This window comes from Peromyscus maniculatus, chromosome 8 (assembly GCF_049852395.1).
Source record: "Peromyscus maniculatus bairdii isolate BWxNUB_F1_BW_parent chromosome 8, HU_Pman_BW_mat_3.1, whole genome shotgun sequence".
Lineage (NCBI taxonomy): Eukaryota > Metazoa > Chordata > Mammalia > Rodentia > Cricetidae > Peromyscus > Peromyscus maniculatus.
Window position 1 is genome coordinate 46,779,146 of NC_134859.1, and position 17,186 is coordinate 46,796,331.

Genomic DNA, 17,186 nt, shown 5'->3' on the forward strand with positions numbered 1-17,186 from the left:
GTTCTTCAAAGCTATTTGCAAATTTTAGTTGTTTTATTCTGCTAAAAAATGTCCAGTAGCATTCTATACTAGGAATAAAACTTAATCAAACCCAACAGACTATTAAAGGTGCCTCTGTGCTCCTAATCTCAATAGGTTGTAGGTTCTTTAAGCATGAGATGAAGCAGAATTAAGATTTGTCCCCTGGAACCTTGAAAAGAAACCACAGGCTAACATTCATCAAAGGAGATTAATGAGTAAGTGAGGGGTAGATCTCAACCATTAATTGATCCCAATAATTCCATTTTGGTGGGACAATCTGATCTTAACAAACAGGCCATAAAGCTGCTTCACTGCCCCAAGACTAAGTTACTGCTTAGAAAATGCTATGATGAGTTTCTCAGATAACTCAAGCATTACACTGGGGAAGTGAACAGGAGTGGTAGGAAATCTGTGAAGGAAATTACTTCAAAGAGAGGGAACGTATCAACCAATTCTGGAGGATGCCCACACAGACCCCTCTAAGATACATACAGCTCTCAAGAAAATTGATGGGTTCTGCAGATGTAGATCATGGGTAGCATTCTAGAAACCTGCCATGCTTTAGAGTTGGGATTTGGGGAGAGTCAGGTAGAACTTGGTAAGAAACTTCTGTTAGAGGCCATCTCCAGTCTGTACCAGACCCTGAGTCAGGGTTACGACCTTGGCTGAACACAGGCATAAGTGAACTACTTGGCCACTGCATAATGCTCTTACTATTCAAATGGACATCTCTACATACCTCCCACCTGTCATGGAAATCAATGCTTAGGAGCTAAAATAAACCACTATGTTGTAAGTAACTTTCTGACTTGAAAGTTTTGTATTTATTGTTACTCATCAATGCTTATGAACCAACATCTTTTTTTTTTTTTTTTTTTTTTTTTTTGGTTTTTCGAGACAGGGTTTCTCTGTGTAGCTTTGTGCCTTTCCTGGAACTCGCTCTGTAGCCCAGTCTGGCCTCGAACTCACAAAGATCCGCCTGCCTCTGCCTCCCGAATGAACCAACATCTTAAACGACAAGAACTGACAGTATTCTGCAAACTATATTCATGTTGCTCTTGAAGATTAGGGTGCAAGGTGAAGGCTAAGGGGGGGGCTCTCAGAGTCACACTGAAAAGGACACTGAGTAGTTGTTAGGAGCCTATGTATCATGCTGGATATTGCCAGTGATAGAAAAGATAACTCCACTCAAAAGTAGGAACATGAGGATCTAAGAGTGGGCTTTCTATTTTCAGACTGCTGAGAAACGAAATCCCAAAGCAGAGTTTGGTATGTGCACAGACTGCAACAGACTTAATCCCTGACTCCCCACCAAGATGCCCTGCATTCCTGCTCTCCTTGAGCTAGCAGACTTTGAATGTTGAAAATCTATGTTGTAAACTTCCTTAACTCCAGGTTAAAGGGTGTATTTCTTCTACAGTTTATTCCCAATGCCAATTCTCTGTGAAAATTTTGCCAACAACTTGTAATTACCTAAGTGAATACTTGGTGATAAAAACCGAACTCTATTCCAGTACTACTGAATTTCCTTAATGGAGATACTAAAAAAATGACTACATGATTAAACTGCTTCCAGTCATCACAACTGCTAATTTAAGCATGCTTGTCTTTCTCTAAAATTCCATATAGAATATATTTAGGTCATAGCTAAGAAACAAATTAAATTATATTTATTCATTTATATATTTACTTCTGTGTATGGAAAGCCATTATCCCTGCACACATGGGAAGGTGGATTGATGGTATGGTTAGTTCTCTCCTTCTACTATGGGGTTCAGAGCATCAGATTTAGTGGTAAGTACCTTTACCTGCTGAGCCATCTCATCACCCCTAAGAAAGTTTAAAAAGCATTTTTGTGTATTATTTTGATACTTACTTGCAGAACAAACATCACAGTAACTAGCCAGACCGAATCAAAATCCAATTCTCAAGAAAGACACAAAGTGAGTACCAGTCACTAATAGGCTCACTTCAAAAACAAAAACAAAAACAAAACCACTGCTTTAAAAAAAGGACACAGGAGACTTTGGGAGATTAGTGAATTTAGCAAACAATTTCTCAGAGAATACACTATGGGAGCACAGATCTTGAAGATATTCCCATTTCAGATGCCTAAATACCGTCAGAAGCTCTATTTTCCATCTAGCCACTTCTAATTCTATGGGTTTTTTCCCTAGGTAATATATTGATGGGCTTATACTTATAGGGCATGGGAATATGTAAGTCATAAGAATATTAGAAGATACATTTTTGCACCCACAATATTTTCTCTCCTATTACTGTCAGGCATTAGGATTGTTTCATACCAGGCCGTGCTTTACCTAAAGAATAAAGTCACTCTTTACTCAGATACCACATTGTGAAACTCAGATTGAGATACATACAGCTACTAGAAGAGTCTGAACTTTGAGAGCCACGGTCCCTCGCATCCTTGTCCGAGGCAATTTGCCGGGTGATGATCACGTCTATGAAGTTAGCTGCAGTAATGGTAGTCTTCCCTCGGGTCCTTAGCTCTTCCTCATATCTGGATTTTGGAGGAGGCCCCTTATCTTTCCCAGCCTCAGAATACACTACTGAGGCATGAGGCTGGGGCTTGCCACTCGGAAGGGCTGAAGAAGTGCACACACACTGAACAGATCTCTTCTCCACCTCCAGGTTTTTCTGCTCTAGCTGCTGCTGTTCACTAACTGCTGCTGACCTGCTTCTCAAATTTTCTTCTAACCTGGCAGCTTCATGCTTACTCTCTTTTGTTTTGGAAACATCCATCTGGGGTGCAGAAGCTGCAGCGTCCACAAGAGCAGCCAGGGCATCCGCAGCAGTGTTGTAGCGGGAGGCTGGCAGGCCTTGGCTTATGGAAGGGCCCCCAGCAGGCAGTGGCCTGTAAACAAAGAAAATAAAGGTACTTAAGGGAAGAGTATTTGTTGGGGGTGGGGTAGGGCTTGTTGGGAAATGAAAGAACAAATTACATTTAAAAAAAAAAGCAAATAGAAAAGCTTGACTATTTCAGTCAGTAGTTTAAAAACCAATACAGTTCAGCAGGTAAAGGTGCTTGTTGCAAAGGCTCAGAACCTGAGTTCAATCCCCAGGACCACATGGTAGAAAGATAAAATAGAATTCCCACAAAATGTTCATGTGACCTGCGTGTGCACATACAGTTATCAAAAAACGTAAATTAAAATTAACACAGGCAAAATATGTACTTATTTTGGTCAAAATGTTTATGAGAGTACAAAAGACTGACATGATTCGTAGCTGAGCAGTTGGATCCAAAGGTGTGATTACACTGGTTCCATTGGTTCCCTGGAAAACACTGGGTCTCTGTTGCAACATGGTCTCCTGAGTTCTTACTGAAGGGGAAGGGGAGCGAGCATATCCGTGGCTGCCAGGTCGGCCTGGCTGTTCTGAGCCTGAAGAGGTAAAAGAAAGAGGAACACTGATAATCCAAAAGCAGCAGCTACAAAACAAGGCAGCAAAGCTGTAGAATTTTGAATTCCTAGTATTACTAAATACAAAACGAGAATAAGAAACTTGATACTGTACTTTTTAGAAATGATTTGTAAGTTTCTCAATGAAGATATAATAAAACCCAACAAAAATTAAACACATCTCAGCTGTCATTTCCTGTCATTTCCACTTTTGTTAGGCATTTCTATCTCGATTCCAGAAAGGAAAGAAGAGCCAATAACAAAGTGCTACGTATCTCAGACGCTAATCCTGCAGACTGCTGCAGATTCTGCTACGGTTAGTACGCTCTCCCAGATCAAACAGCTTTCCATCCATCACAAAAAGACACATACAGCAGCTGCATTACAGTGTGGGGTTCCTGCACTCAACCCTGGTTCTTCCTGTTTTACCTCTTTGTGTGTACAGACAGGCGTGCATGGGTGTGCATGGCCAGAGATCAATCCCTGTCATCCCAGGTACTTTCCACCTTGTTTTTTAAGAGAGTCTCTCACTAGCTTGAAATCCAAAGACTGGGCAGGCAAGCTGACGAGTGAACAGCAGGGATCCAACTGTGGAAGCCTCTCCACATTGCTATTACAAGTCCATGGCACCACACCTAGTGTTTGTTCCATGGTTTGGGAACCAAACTCAGGCTGCCACACTTGTGTGGCGAGCACTTTACCAACTGAGCCATCCCCATCCCCCCCCCCCCCGCCCCCCCCACTTCTCCTTAACAGTTACGGATGTGCAGTAAGCTTCCTTTTGTGAGATGGAATATTCACAGTACCCTCCCCAAAAGTTTGTCTTCTGTAGCTACCCTTCTTCAAGCTTGGAGAGTTTTATTCAGCTTTAACTCTCTCCTAGCAGAGCTGGGAGACTCTAACTCATTCCCTGATCAATTTCTTCTCTACTTTGCCTGTACTGTGTCTTCCCTCCACCCGTCTGCCTCATTCTTTGCCTGTGTAAGAGCTAGACAGTTTAGCCAGACTTATCCCCACAGCCAGGACCACTTCAGCCAGACTCTGTGACAGTTTCCTCCCTTCTGAATACACTTTGGCATATATCAGTATTTCTACAGGACCGGTTCCTAGAAGTGGAACTGCTAATCAATTAATCTTTATATTTTTCAATGCACAAGAGTGACCCCATTTACATGGCATCTGTTATATATCAGTGTCTATGTCTGTGAAGCTGCTACATGGAAAAGGTCAATTCAGTATCTAATGAGAAAATAGTACTTTGATGTTTTTACCTGTCGCTTTGCAAATCAATGAGAGCAACATGTGTTTAAGACCTAGCTCCTACCAAAATTCTGTATCGTTTGAATTTTACTTTAATTTTTCATGTTTTATATAATTTACATGAACTCAACATTATGGTATTATCACATAATTTATGCATTACAGGCATTTTTTAAAGGATCAGACTATTAGTGATTTTCCTAAGTATAAATAATATTTAACTGCATAAATAATATTTATATTAAATATTTAACTGTATAAATACTATTTAAATGTATTTCAGGTTTGCAACCACATTGAATGCAAACCACATAAGTCATCAGGAATAATACAACTGGATCAAATGTGATAATTAGCTTCCACCTGCTGACATTCCTAATGATTTCAAAGGGTTTGTCCCTCATTAAAATATGAACTGGACACTCTTGCCATGGTATCTTCATTGCTGTGCCTCCCTGTGCAACCATTCCCTCTGCTTTCCTTCTGCCTACACCCACTTTGCCCTCTGGAGGGCATCTAGAGAGTGAACGACTCTTCTCTAGCACCTGTCCACAGAACCCTCTTGACCAGGGCTTCAAATCCTGTAGCTCAGTCTGTGGTCTTGAGTGTCACACATCAGTGTATCTGACTTATGGACCCCATAAATGGTCTTATTTGATTAAAATAACCGAGAAAGACAAATATAACAGGGATAAAGAGAGATGGCTCAAATACCTGTAAGATTAAATGAATCCAAAATAAAACTATTTCTTCTCCCTGACTGTGATCTTGCCATTTGTCATCCTGTCACTCTAAACGCCACTCCCCAACACCCCCGCCCCCACTTCCCACTCTTCTGTATTATGAGACAGGATCTCGCTATGAATGCCAGGCTGATATCAAATGTACAGTCCTCCTGCCTCCGCTTAGGTGTGGTAGTTTGAATGAAAATGGCCCCCAAAGACTTAAAGGGAATTAGGAGGTGTGCTTTGTTTGAGTACTTATGGCCTTGATGGAGGAAGTGTGTCACAAGGGGTGGCTTTGAGGTTTCTTCTCTCTGCCTGCTGCCTACAGATCAGGATGGAGGGCTCTCAGCTCCTCCTCCAGCACATCTGCCTGCATGCTGCCTGCCGTGATGACAATGGACCTGTAAGCCAGCCCCAGTTAAATGGGTTGTTTTCCTTTACAGGAATTGCCATGGTCCTAGTGTCTCTTCACAGCAATAAAACCTCAACAAAGACACTGGGTTATAGGCATGCGCCATCAGGTTGAGCTCAGCTGTATTTTCATTTGCAGCTCAATCTTATTTTTTAGCCTACAAGTTATTGTCAACTCCCTTCATTCTGCTTCTGTGTTACTCTCAGCGGTTTCTTTCTGGCCATTCTGTGTCTGAATGTTTGATGGCACCACTGGCTCATTCATGAACTCCTGAGACCATTCATTCAACAGCCCAGGGTTCTAACACACCCCATGCCACTGGTCACATGACTGACCTCCTAAAAAGTGCTTCACTCTAAGCACTGTATTCAAGATGCCACATCTCCTTCTAACCAGATTTTCTACTTCCGCCTTTAAACTGGAGTTTGGGCTGTTCTTCTGTCTTCAAGAGCCTCATACCCAGTATTTCCAGGAGCAACTGAAGAACATGTTGCTTGGGCCCAATCAAATTGACACTTTTGTCCTGGAAAGCCCCTTCTGGCTTCTATTTTACATATACTGACTTTCCATCTTATAATTTTTGTTTGCCTGCATAGAATAATTAAGCATAATGCCTCACAGGAAATCACCAGGACCTGTTGCCTACGGAAATAGCCAAGCTTCTCACTGACCAGGTCGTAGGTAGAGATCAGAAGAATTAGCGGACATCCTTTCCCGTTCTCGTTCTCGGTCTCGTTCGCGTTCACGTTCACGTTCACGTTCACGTTCTCGTTCACGCTCCCTTTCACGCTCCCGCTCCTTCTCCCTTTCGCGCTCTCGATCCCGCTCAGCACTTGCAGCTGCGGTAAGGTGTGCTGGGTGTCCTGTAAAACATGAATCTGCAACTTCAAGACAGAACTGACAGCCTAGCATGTTAAATTAAATCTATAAATGACCAACAGACAACAAGCTTCAAATACAGATGTATGGAGTTTATGGTCGAGTCTCAGATAGCAAATGGAGCATAATCTAAGTGTTTAGGGTATCTGTGGAGTATCTAGTTACAGGTATAGGTTAAATGAAGAGCAGAATGGAAGAAAGATGCTCAGAATTCCTCTGCAAGCTATACCAGAAAAACTAAAGTGTCTTCGTCTTGTTAGAGATGTATATATTTTAAACAATTTTGTCTGAGAAATAGAGGGCATTATTTTACATATGTATATGCTCTCCCTAGAAGAATCATTGACTTATTTTTCTAGAACCCTTGCTTCCTTTTCATCTAGTCAGGTATGTTAGCTTGGAGCATCTCACCTGGAGACAAAGAGGCAGCATTGTATGGCCTGGGAGGGAAGCTAATCTGTGTACCGGGGATGTAAGTGATTCTGTCCATGGGAGGAGTGCTCGCTCCCCCAGCATGAGGCACTAAAATTGTTGGAGGCATATTGGTCAAGTCAATGATTCCTATCCAAAAGAAAAAACAGTTCATGTTAGGCATTACTGCAAATCGACACCTAACTCCAGAAGCATACATGGTTTTTCCATTTTGTCTCTTTACAATACAATGATAATTTGCATTCAATGTAAATAAGAATGTTTAAAAAATTATCATTGCTCCTCAGACCTCTTTAAACCTAAAGGAGGCTATGAACGCACTGAACTCTACACAAGTCACCTCAGGTATGGACATATTAAAAAAAACATGACCTTTAAACACTTCTACAATTAGATGACTTAGTTACTTGAATGTTCACTGTAACAGCTCATCTCATAGTATTACTTTACTTGCTTTCAAGGGCAAAAATCTATAGAAACAAGTATAAGCTTCTTTTATGTCTTTCCATCCTCATTTAACAGGTATCTACTAATTACTCACAAATGTGAAAAGAATTCTACATACCTCTTGTAGCTGGATAAGGGAGACCCAGTGGCTGCTCTCGTGGGGACAGTCCTCTGGCGACATCAGGACGCAAGCTCACTTGCATCTGTTGTGAGGTAATGTAATCATTTAGGATGGTCTGTCGTGTATTCTCCATTGCATACAGCTGGTACTGACTCGGGTATCCTGGGTTTGGTGAGAGCTGTCTCTGAAACAGGAGAGCAGCAGCTGTTGAGTGAAAGAAAGAAAAAAATGGCACTGAGTGTGTGAGATTCATCTGCTAAACGTTGTCCTCAGGAACAGTGAGAACACACTGCCCACTGCAGTGCGCCAGGCACTTCCATTGAACTCCAGCACGTACAGGGATTCATTGTAGACCTTGACACATGAGTAATATGAAGTCTAACTCCTTCTTCCTTCTTTTGTTTTGTTTTCTTTGAGACAGGGTCTCACTATGTAGCCCTGGCTGTCCTGGAACTTGCTCTGTCAACCAGGCAGGCCTCGAACTCACAGAGATCCACCTGACTCTGCCTCCCCAGTGTTGGAATTAAAGGTGTGCGCCACCAAGTCCTGTAAGCCTAACTCATTCTAATGCCTGAGATGTAATGGAAAAGGGGAAAGCCAGATTCTGAACATTGCTGAAGTAGTTTTGTTTTCAATCATTATCATGAAACTTTATTATGTCTTCATATAATAGACTTGTGGTTGAAAATTAAAGTCCTTTTTGACAACACAACAGTAAGAGTGCATACAAAAACAATTTCTAACATAGAAATTTTATTTTTCTAGAGGCAAAATGATTGTATACAACCATTCAGTAATGCATGTGTTTCAAAAAAAAGATGGCAAACTTTTTCTGTAAAGGGTGAGATGAAAATTATTTTAGCTTTTAAAAACTATACAGTATTTCTCACAGCTACTGTTATCATACCATGGAAGAAGCTATGGACAAAACAAACAAATGGCCAGGGCCATGTTCTCAGGACTTTATCTACAGGAACAGGATTTGGTCAAAGAGCTATTATTGTTTAAATGGCCCCTGCATAAAGCACGACACAGGATGCAATGAAGTTGTAAGTACGATAACAAGTAGAAGATAAGGTCTCTGTTCTCGAAACCATTTATAGTCTAGCTCAGATGGAATAAAAAGGACAGTGAGATGAAAGCATTACCAAATAAAGGTCTGTGACAGACACTAGACGATCATAAAAAGTTTGGTCTGAAAGTTAAGGGAACCATTCCTATGTACATGTTCTCCCTCAAGAAAGCAAACACCCCTGGTATGTTTTCGAGACCATTCATTTAGCTTTCATCCAGAACCGCAGGTCACGTAGTAGCGCGTTTCTACTCATAACTGAGGGGCTACTAGCCCCAGAAAAGATCGAAGTGTACAATTAAAAGTAAAGTTGCTGCTGACTACCTTTTGCATTCACACCATTGCTAAGTCAAAAGCTGAAGTTGGTCTGTAATCTCTGGATCAGGGTTAGGCTCAAGTAACAATCTACCAACAGCAGAATTTTCAGATAAAATATTCTCATAGGTTCTCAGCTATCACGAAATTTAAGTAACTCCTGGGCTTTTTTGCATATAAAATGTTGTTTACGGGCTGGAGAGATGGCTCAGAGGTTAAGAGCACTGCTTGTTCTTCCAAAGGTCCTGAGTTCAATTCCCAGCAACCACATGGTGGCTCACAACCATCTGTAATGAGACCTGGTGCCCTCTTCTGGCTTGCAGGGATACATGCAGGAAGAATACTGTATACATAATAAATAAATAAATCTTTTAAAAAAAAATGTTTACTTTGTGTGTACAGAGATTTATGTGCAGGTGTGCCTATCTGCCACAATGTGGACTTGGGGGTCAGAAGACAACCTGTGGGAGTTTATTTTACCTTTCACTGTGTTGGGCTCATAGGTTGGAGGCAAGCAAGCCCCTTTACCACCGTAGAACCCACCTTACTAGCCTGGCTTTTCTGCCTTTTAATATGACAACCTGGTAATAAAAACTACTGTAAGAACCAGGATATCATCCGAGACTAGGCTACCCTGAATTAACAGAAAGACTCCCACGTTCTTTTCCCAAGTTCTAGGACTAAAGGTGTGCAACATAATACCCAGCTTTCTATAAGGGTTTTGTCACTTAATTTTCTTTAAACTATAGCTTCATTAAAAAACAACAAAAGCTAACAAGCCTGGGAATTTCTTTCATAACAGAGAGGCAATGGTGAGATTTAGTCAGTAGGTTAAGAAAAGGCACTGACCTTCAATCAGAACACTATGGTGTAATTAACATATAGTCATATAGATACAGTATTTCTTTGCTGTAAATTGTCACTAAATATTGGGCTTACCAGGATCCAAAGTCCTGTGAAAGGTCATGGTTGGATCCAAGTGCGTGGGAAAGGGACCCCGGTAAACCTCTCCTGCAGCGCTACTCCGAAGATGAGGATCAAATGGGCTGTGACTCATGACAGGATCCACCCCGGGCACCGGAGACTTGGCTGCGAGACTTTCTCTTTGGGTTGGGGTCAGAGTTGATTTCCTTTCATGACTGGTAGACTTGCTGGAAGGAACTGTAACAGCAATAACAAAGTGTCAATGAAAGAAAACGCTGGGGAAACAACGTGTGCCCCAGCATAGAAAGTCCTATCTTTTGATCTGTGCGAGGAAAAGAACTAAAGAGACTGCTGTGACCTGGAGCACAGCAGCACTTCTAAAGCACCTCACATGAAGATGATGAAGATCACGGAATTCAATAATGCTCTCTAAATCTCATAAAGGACCGTATTTCCTAGGTGATACTAACATCTAAATTCTAAGACAAAACACACCTATTTGGGCCCCACATGTAGCAAATCTCAAATTCCCCCTCCTTGTGTTTCCTAACCTCCTTGCTACCTGTCATCCATAAGTTAGCCTAATTTTGCCTTCAGTTGGCTCTTCAGTGATTCTTTATCTCATAAACATCCAAATGCACACCTCCCCCGACTTGTAACTGTGATTAGATTGTCTCCTGCACACCTACCACATCCATACAATTTGCACCAACCTCCTTGTGGAGATTTCTATGTATCAAGTGTACTACATTAGCCATGTTACTAATTTCTCTTTAAAAAAACAAAACAAAACAAACAAGCAAACCCTCTTTTCCTTTTTTTAAAAAAAATTATGTGTTGGCATTTTGCCCTGCAGTATGTCTATGCATCACATATATACAGTGTCCTTGGAGGCCAGAAGAGAGTGTCAGATCTTCTCGGATGCACACAGGTGGCTGCGAGTTGCCATGTGGGTGCTGGGAACTGAACCTGAGTCCTCTGGAAGAGTAACCAGTGCTCTTAACAGCAGAACCTTCTCTTCAACCCCACTCAATACCTTTATCATTTATGTCTGCAGAGCTGGAGATTAAACCCCACATACTCATACATTTTGAAGGTAGTAACTCACTGATATTAAATATACAAATGATATCATACAAGTATCATTAGTGCTTCTAATTTATTTGCTTTTTCAAATAGTCTCTCACTTTGTAGCCTCAAACTTGCTTCTGCTTCTTCCTTGTCTCCCAATTGCTAGGGAATGTAGCTTTGGACCATCACACCCAGCTACCATAAAGCTATTAACTAAAATCCTGCTAGTACAAATGTGGCCATAACCAAGCAAATCTCCGTATCAAAATAAACTCTTGCTGGTTGATCCTGCCTGATTCCAAGTCCTTTTCCCTCTAGCAGGCTCTCCTTCTTCTGCCTGCTGTACCACTCCAACCCAAAACACTCCGCACATCTTTACCATCCAGCCCAGACCTAACACAGTGGGTCTCAATCTTCCAAATGCTGAGACCCTTTAATACAGTTCCTCATGTTGTGGAGACCCAACCAGAAGATTATTTCATTGCTATTTCAGAAGTGTAATTTTGCTACTGTTGTGGATCATAATGTAAATATCTGATATGTGACCTACAAGAGGTCACAACCCACAGGTTGAGAACCACTGGCCTAACAGGTAAGACTTCAAAATATTCACATTGAGCCCCAGAGAACATTTTTCCACCTTCCCAGTGCTGGAATTATAAGCAGACATCACTATGCTTAGCGCCCCACCCCCACTGAGCTATCTCCCTGGTCTTACAACCTGTGGATCTTGAGATAATCTAGAGCAAATGACTTGATATTTTCTATTCGTTAGAGGTAAAAATGGTGCAACAAAATCATACCGTCAGCAGTTCTGTTCATCATAGGGGAGCCTCTGGATATGGTGCTTTGGTAGCTCACAGGGGTCCTGCGAGCACCGCTGTCATCATAGATTCCCGGGCTCAGCTGTGCTTTGGGAACTTCATGAAATGTAGACCTGAGAACGGAGGGGCCAGAGCTCACCACTGACGTGTGCCGGGGACGCACTGGCTCACCGGCTTTCACATCCTCATATTTTCCCCGTTCTACTACTTTTATGTTCTCTGGTACAATTTCCAGCACTCCACGGGGTAGTTTGCTAGGCCCTGTTATTAAGGACTTCACATTGTGTTTGATAGCTGATTGACCTGAGTTGTTGTCAAATTTGATTGGTGTGCCCTAAGAGGAATGAAACAAACATTACAGGTGGCAGAGTTAGCTACATACTGTCCCTTCTCAGGTGTATGGCAATTACACACACTCCTGAATTATTCACTTTAAATTATGTATACAAGACAAACTGATGATGTATACATGAAAGATTTACTACCAAGAAGTCTGACGTAAGAGCTACCTAGAACTAGTAAGTCGTATTTTTTAAAGTGCTCCAAAAATGTCAGTCTTAAGTGGAATTACTGACAGAAAGAGCCATCATCTATTTACCTGGGAAATGGAGCCCTCAATTATCGGCCTTGTGCTCTGGACCACTTCTGGAGTTTTCCGGCTTTCCTGAGTTAGAATATCTTGTCGTGGAATCTCATGAATGGAACGCCCCATTTCTTTGATGGTGGTGATACCATCATATGGTTTTCCTTTGGTAATGGCGCCTTCAAATGCTCGGATAGGAGGGCTTTCCCTTTTAATCTGTTTGGGATATTTAAGGCCGTCTTCAAAGCTATCAGCTGTTGCTCTTGGTGTGCCTTTGAGAAGAGTTTAGGAAATACATCTGTTAAAATAATGCTAATAGTTTCAGAGCCCTGCTACTGAAGTTCTACCCTAGAACCTCAAGCAGGCACTCATCAGTCATTATGTTTTAGCATTACTCAAAATATAACAGCGTATCATTCATTACAGTTTCAGAATGGTTCTTATAAAGATATTTTGATATTAAAAGATCTGGCAACTAAAACATAATGATGCAGCTAAGAGAAAAGTTAAGATTAAGGTTTAACATTTAATAATTCAGAGGGTAAAATATCTTGAAAAGTAGGTTTAGTATTATGTAAAATTAATATTAAACTACCTTGCCAGTGTATCAGTTTATAATAAAAGGACAAAACACAATATACCCTGCATTATGGAACCAGATAGCACAGTCCTCTCTTTAAGGTCAGGATGAGGGCTCCCTCTGGGTAATGCTCGGCATATCAGACCTTGCAAAACAGTAAAGAAATAGTTATTAGACATAACATAGTTAATTCATAATACTAAATATTCTCTATAGAGAATATAATTTTGATAAAAAGCTATGTGAAGGAAGGGATGCCATTTCAAAATTGTACACAATTCAGAAACTATCACAAAGGGCTGGTGAGATAGTTTAGTATGTAGAGGTATTAGCAGCTAAGTCAGAAGACCTGAGTTCAGTGCCTAAGCTCCATATGGTGGAAGAAGAGAACTAATTCCTTCAGGTTGTCTGTCTTCTGACCTCCACATATGTACACCATATACATGCATGTGCAAAGTACACACACACACACACACACACACACACACACACACACACACACACACACACACACAGTAAACACAATGAATAAATATAAAAAAAATAAAGGGGAAAAAATCAGAAATACCTAATATATAATTCTATAAACCTGTTTAAAAAAATATTTTGAAACTTATTTACATATTATTTTTATGTGTATGTGTGTGTACCTTTGAGTTTACTTATACCTTGTGCATACTGGAGCAACAGAAAATTGTGAGCCTCCGTGTGGGGACTGGGAAATGAACCTGGGTCCTCTGCAACAGTGGCCAGTGCCCTAAGCTTCTGAGCCATCTCTATTGCCCCATAATATAATTCTCATAGAACATTTTCCCAAATAAAAAATAATCAAGAAAGGTGCTAAATTTTAGTTTAAAACAGAAAGAAATTTCAGCTGGATTTGGTAGTACATGCCTATAATTCTGGCACTTGTGGAGTCAGGAAAAGAATTCAAGGAGTTTCAAACCAAGGCCTGTCTAGACCCTACCTGTGCCCCAAAATATGTTCAAAGCTAAATCTAAAATCTCTCTCTTAAAAAATTAGATGATTTAGGCTAGGCATGGGTGCACACCTTTAATCCCAGTACAAAGGAGACAGATGCAGGAGGATCTCTTTGAGTTTAAGGCCAGCCTGGTCAAGATAGCAAGTTCCAAGACAGCCAGGACTACACAGAGACACTGCCTCCAAAAACAACAAGAAGACAAACAAAAGAAGATTTCTATTTACATAATGAGAACTAATAAAAGATCAAAGTCATCAAAATGAAAATGAGACTTGGCTGGGTATGGTGGGGTACAACTTTAATCCCAGCACTCAGAAGGCAAAGGCGGGCTGTGATGTCTGAGCTTAAGGCCAGCATGGGCTACATAGTGATTCCAATACCAGCCAGGGCCAGAGTGAGAACCTGTCTTTGTTATTGTTGTTGTTGTCTATCCCATCACCTCTCTGCCCCTTTTCCCTTTTCATTTCTTACATGAGGACCCCAGCAGAAAGTGAAACCCCACAAAGTTCCCTTTTTAAGGTAATTAACAATAAACCCAGAAGCCTTGCTAATCAGAGGAAGAACTATAACCAGAAGTAAATCTGAACAGGATAATCAAAACTTTAAAATAAACCTTGTAATGTGAATGTTAATTCAACTAATCATTACATTTTAGGTTTTAAACACAGCATAGATAACATTTACTGAAATTTAATTACAGTGTAATTTTCTTGCTTAAATTTTCCCCTTCGTATAGGCCCCTTTTCTTGTGTGCTAGAATCTATTTCCTTCACTCCTACATAAACATACACATATAAAAATTTAGAAGAAATGTGATATTTTGAAATTCCATACGTCTTCCTAAAAACTGCACTAATTTCAATTTTCTCTGTAGCCAAGTAAAATTCCATTGTGTATATGGACCACATTCATCTTATGATGGACATCTAGGCTGATTCCATTTCTTTGCTATTGTGAAAAGAGTAACAATACACATGGGTGAGGAGGTCTCTCTGTAGTAGTCTAGAAAGCCCTTTGGGTGAATACCCAAACAGGATGGCACTGGTTCAAACACAGACATGTTGATCAATGAAACAGAAGGCCGGGACATAAACCCATGTAGCTGTAGTCACCTGGTTTCTGACCAAGGTGACAAAAATACTCAGTAAAGAAAAGATAGCCTCTTAAACAAATAGTGCTAAGTAACAAAAGCCTTCAGGTGCCTGCCCCGAGGAACTTATTCCCACAGTCCGGGGAAGGTGCTATAAGCAGCAGAAATCTAATCTGGCAGGTATCAAATGAATCTACTTATCTGAGGGTATATCAATAAATCTATGCACACCGTTGTTCCCTATCTATCTAAAGGCTGTGAATCAACAAATTCAGAAATGTTGTAATTCTATGGCCTTGGGTGTCTGAGAATGTCTCAAGATGAGATACTTTTGCCTGGACACTGACCAAATGCCGCCTGCCAATGAAGATAACCGCAGGAAGGCAGACCTCTATGTTTATACTGGAGAAAGGAACAAAGACCTAGTTGTGGGAAACAGATTTTGACTGTGTGACTGTTTCCCACACATAGCTGGGGCATGTTATCCAAATACTGCAAATGTATAGGGGAAGTTGTGCCCAATAAATGATCAATCACGCTGTCAGAAGTTCTTGGGAAAAGAAATCAATTGGGAAGGCTACAATGGCACACAAGAAATTCACTGTAGGAAACAGTTAATACATTTAAAAGTCAATAGCACGGAAACATAACTTCAGCCTCCCCCAGAGCCCCTGGCTCTAATGGGTCAGCCTGGTCAGTTCTGCGGCTTGCAGCAGCCAGGAAGCTGGATAACCATATGAACTAACCTCTAACCTGGCACGAACATGACCCACAAAAGGGTCAAAGACTCAACATAGGACCTGAAACTGAAAATGCTAGAAGAGAAAGCAAAGAAAAGAATCCAAGACTCAGGCACAGGTAAAGACTTTCTGAATAGGACTTAGGCTACTAAGGAAAAAAGGCAGATTATTGACAAACAGGACCTTACAGAATTAAAATCTATACCACAAAAGACACTGGTAATCATTACAAGTGAAGAGGTAGCCCACAGAATGGGAGAAAACCTTTGCCAACTATAAATACAAGAAGAGTACCATTTAGAATATATAAAAAACTAAAAACCCTAAACAATATAATAAAAAAATAGGCTGAGAGTTTACAGAGAGGTCTCAAAGAAGAAAATATGGACAATAAATGTACATGTGTGCACACACATGTGCGTGCGTGTATGTATGTATGTGTGTGTATGTGTGTGTGTGTTTGTTTGTTTGTTTGTTTGATTTTTCCCCGAGCCAGGGTTTCTCTGTGTAGTTATGGTTCCTGTCCTGGATCTCACTCTGCAGCCCAGGCTGGCCTCAAACTCACAGAGATCCGCCTGGCTCGGCCTCCTGAGCACTGGGATTAAAGGCGTGCGCCACCACTCCCTGGCCTTGTTTGTTTTTCAAGACAGGGTTTCTCTATGTAGACAAGGTTGACCTTGAACTCACAGAGATCCACCTGCCTCTGCCTCCTGGGATTAAAGGCATGAGCCACCACCGTCCAGGAGCCAATAAATATTTTAAGTGTACAACATCCTTTAGCCATCAGGGAAATACAAATTAAAAATATTTTGATATTCTGTCTCATTCCTGCCAGAATGAATTCCATAAAGAAAACAATTACAATAAATGCTGGAGAGAATATATGAAAAAAGAACTCTTATTCATTGATGGTAGGGGTATGAACTAGTGCAGACATTACAGAAACCACTGTTCAGGTTTCTCAATCAGCAACAGATAGAACATTCATGACCCTACTCTCCTACTCCTGGGAATCTATACTCTGAATGCATCTTAGTTGAAAATCACTGGACAACTTTGACATACACCTGGGGAGAAAGGAAAATGAGAAATACGGACACTGCAGAATTAAAGAAAATAAATGAATATACATATCCAAGTAACATCCTAAGAAGTTTTACGATGGGAAGATGACTCAGTGGGTAAAGTGCTTACTGTAGAGGCGAAAAACCTGAGTTTAAAACATTGCATGACATGGAATGGGTCTGTAAACCCAAGGCTGGAGGGGCAGAGTCCCACAGAAA

General features: G+C 40.9%; 1 protein-coding gene across 50 annotated transcripts in view; it reads right to left on the reverse strand.

The window, feature by feature from the left end:
• Ncor1 (nuclear receptor corepressor 1) overlaps nt 1–17,186 on the reverse strand; it is a 153,893-nt gene that overhangs the window by 15,167 nt on the left and 121,540 nt on the right. For 37 of the 50 annotated variants that reach the window (XM_076542550.1, XM_076542538.1, XM_076542548.1 and 34 more), the window contains 9 exons: nt 13,153–13,236; nt 12,527–12,783; nt 11,908–12,262; nt 10,049–10,270; nt 7,720–7,926; nt 7,134–7,283; nt 6,515–6,706; nt 3,263–3,428; nt 2,406–2,899 (listed from right to left, as the gene is read on the reverse strand). In XM_076542550.1, the coding sequence (XP_076398665.1) occupies nt 2,406–2,899; nt 3,263–3,428; nt 6,515–6,706; nt 7,134–7,283; nt 7,720–7,926; nt 10,049–10,270; nt 11,908–12,262; nt 12,527–12,783; nt 13,153–13,236 (2,127 nt within the window). The remainder of the gene's footprint in view (nt 1–2,405; nt 2,900–3,262; nt 3,429–6,514; nt 6,707–7,133; nt 7,284–7,719; nt 7,927–10,048; nt 10,271–11,907; nt 12,263–12,526; nt 12,784–13,152; nt 13,237–17,186) is intronic. The other 13 variants (XM_076542587.1, XM_076542581.1, XM_076542577.1 and 10 more) reach the window with 1 other exon arrangement.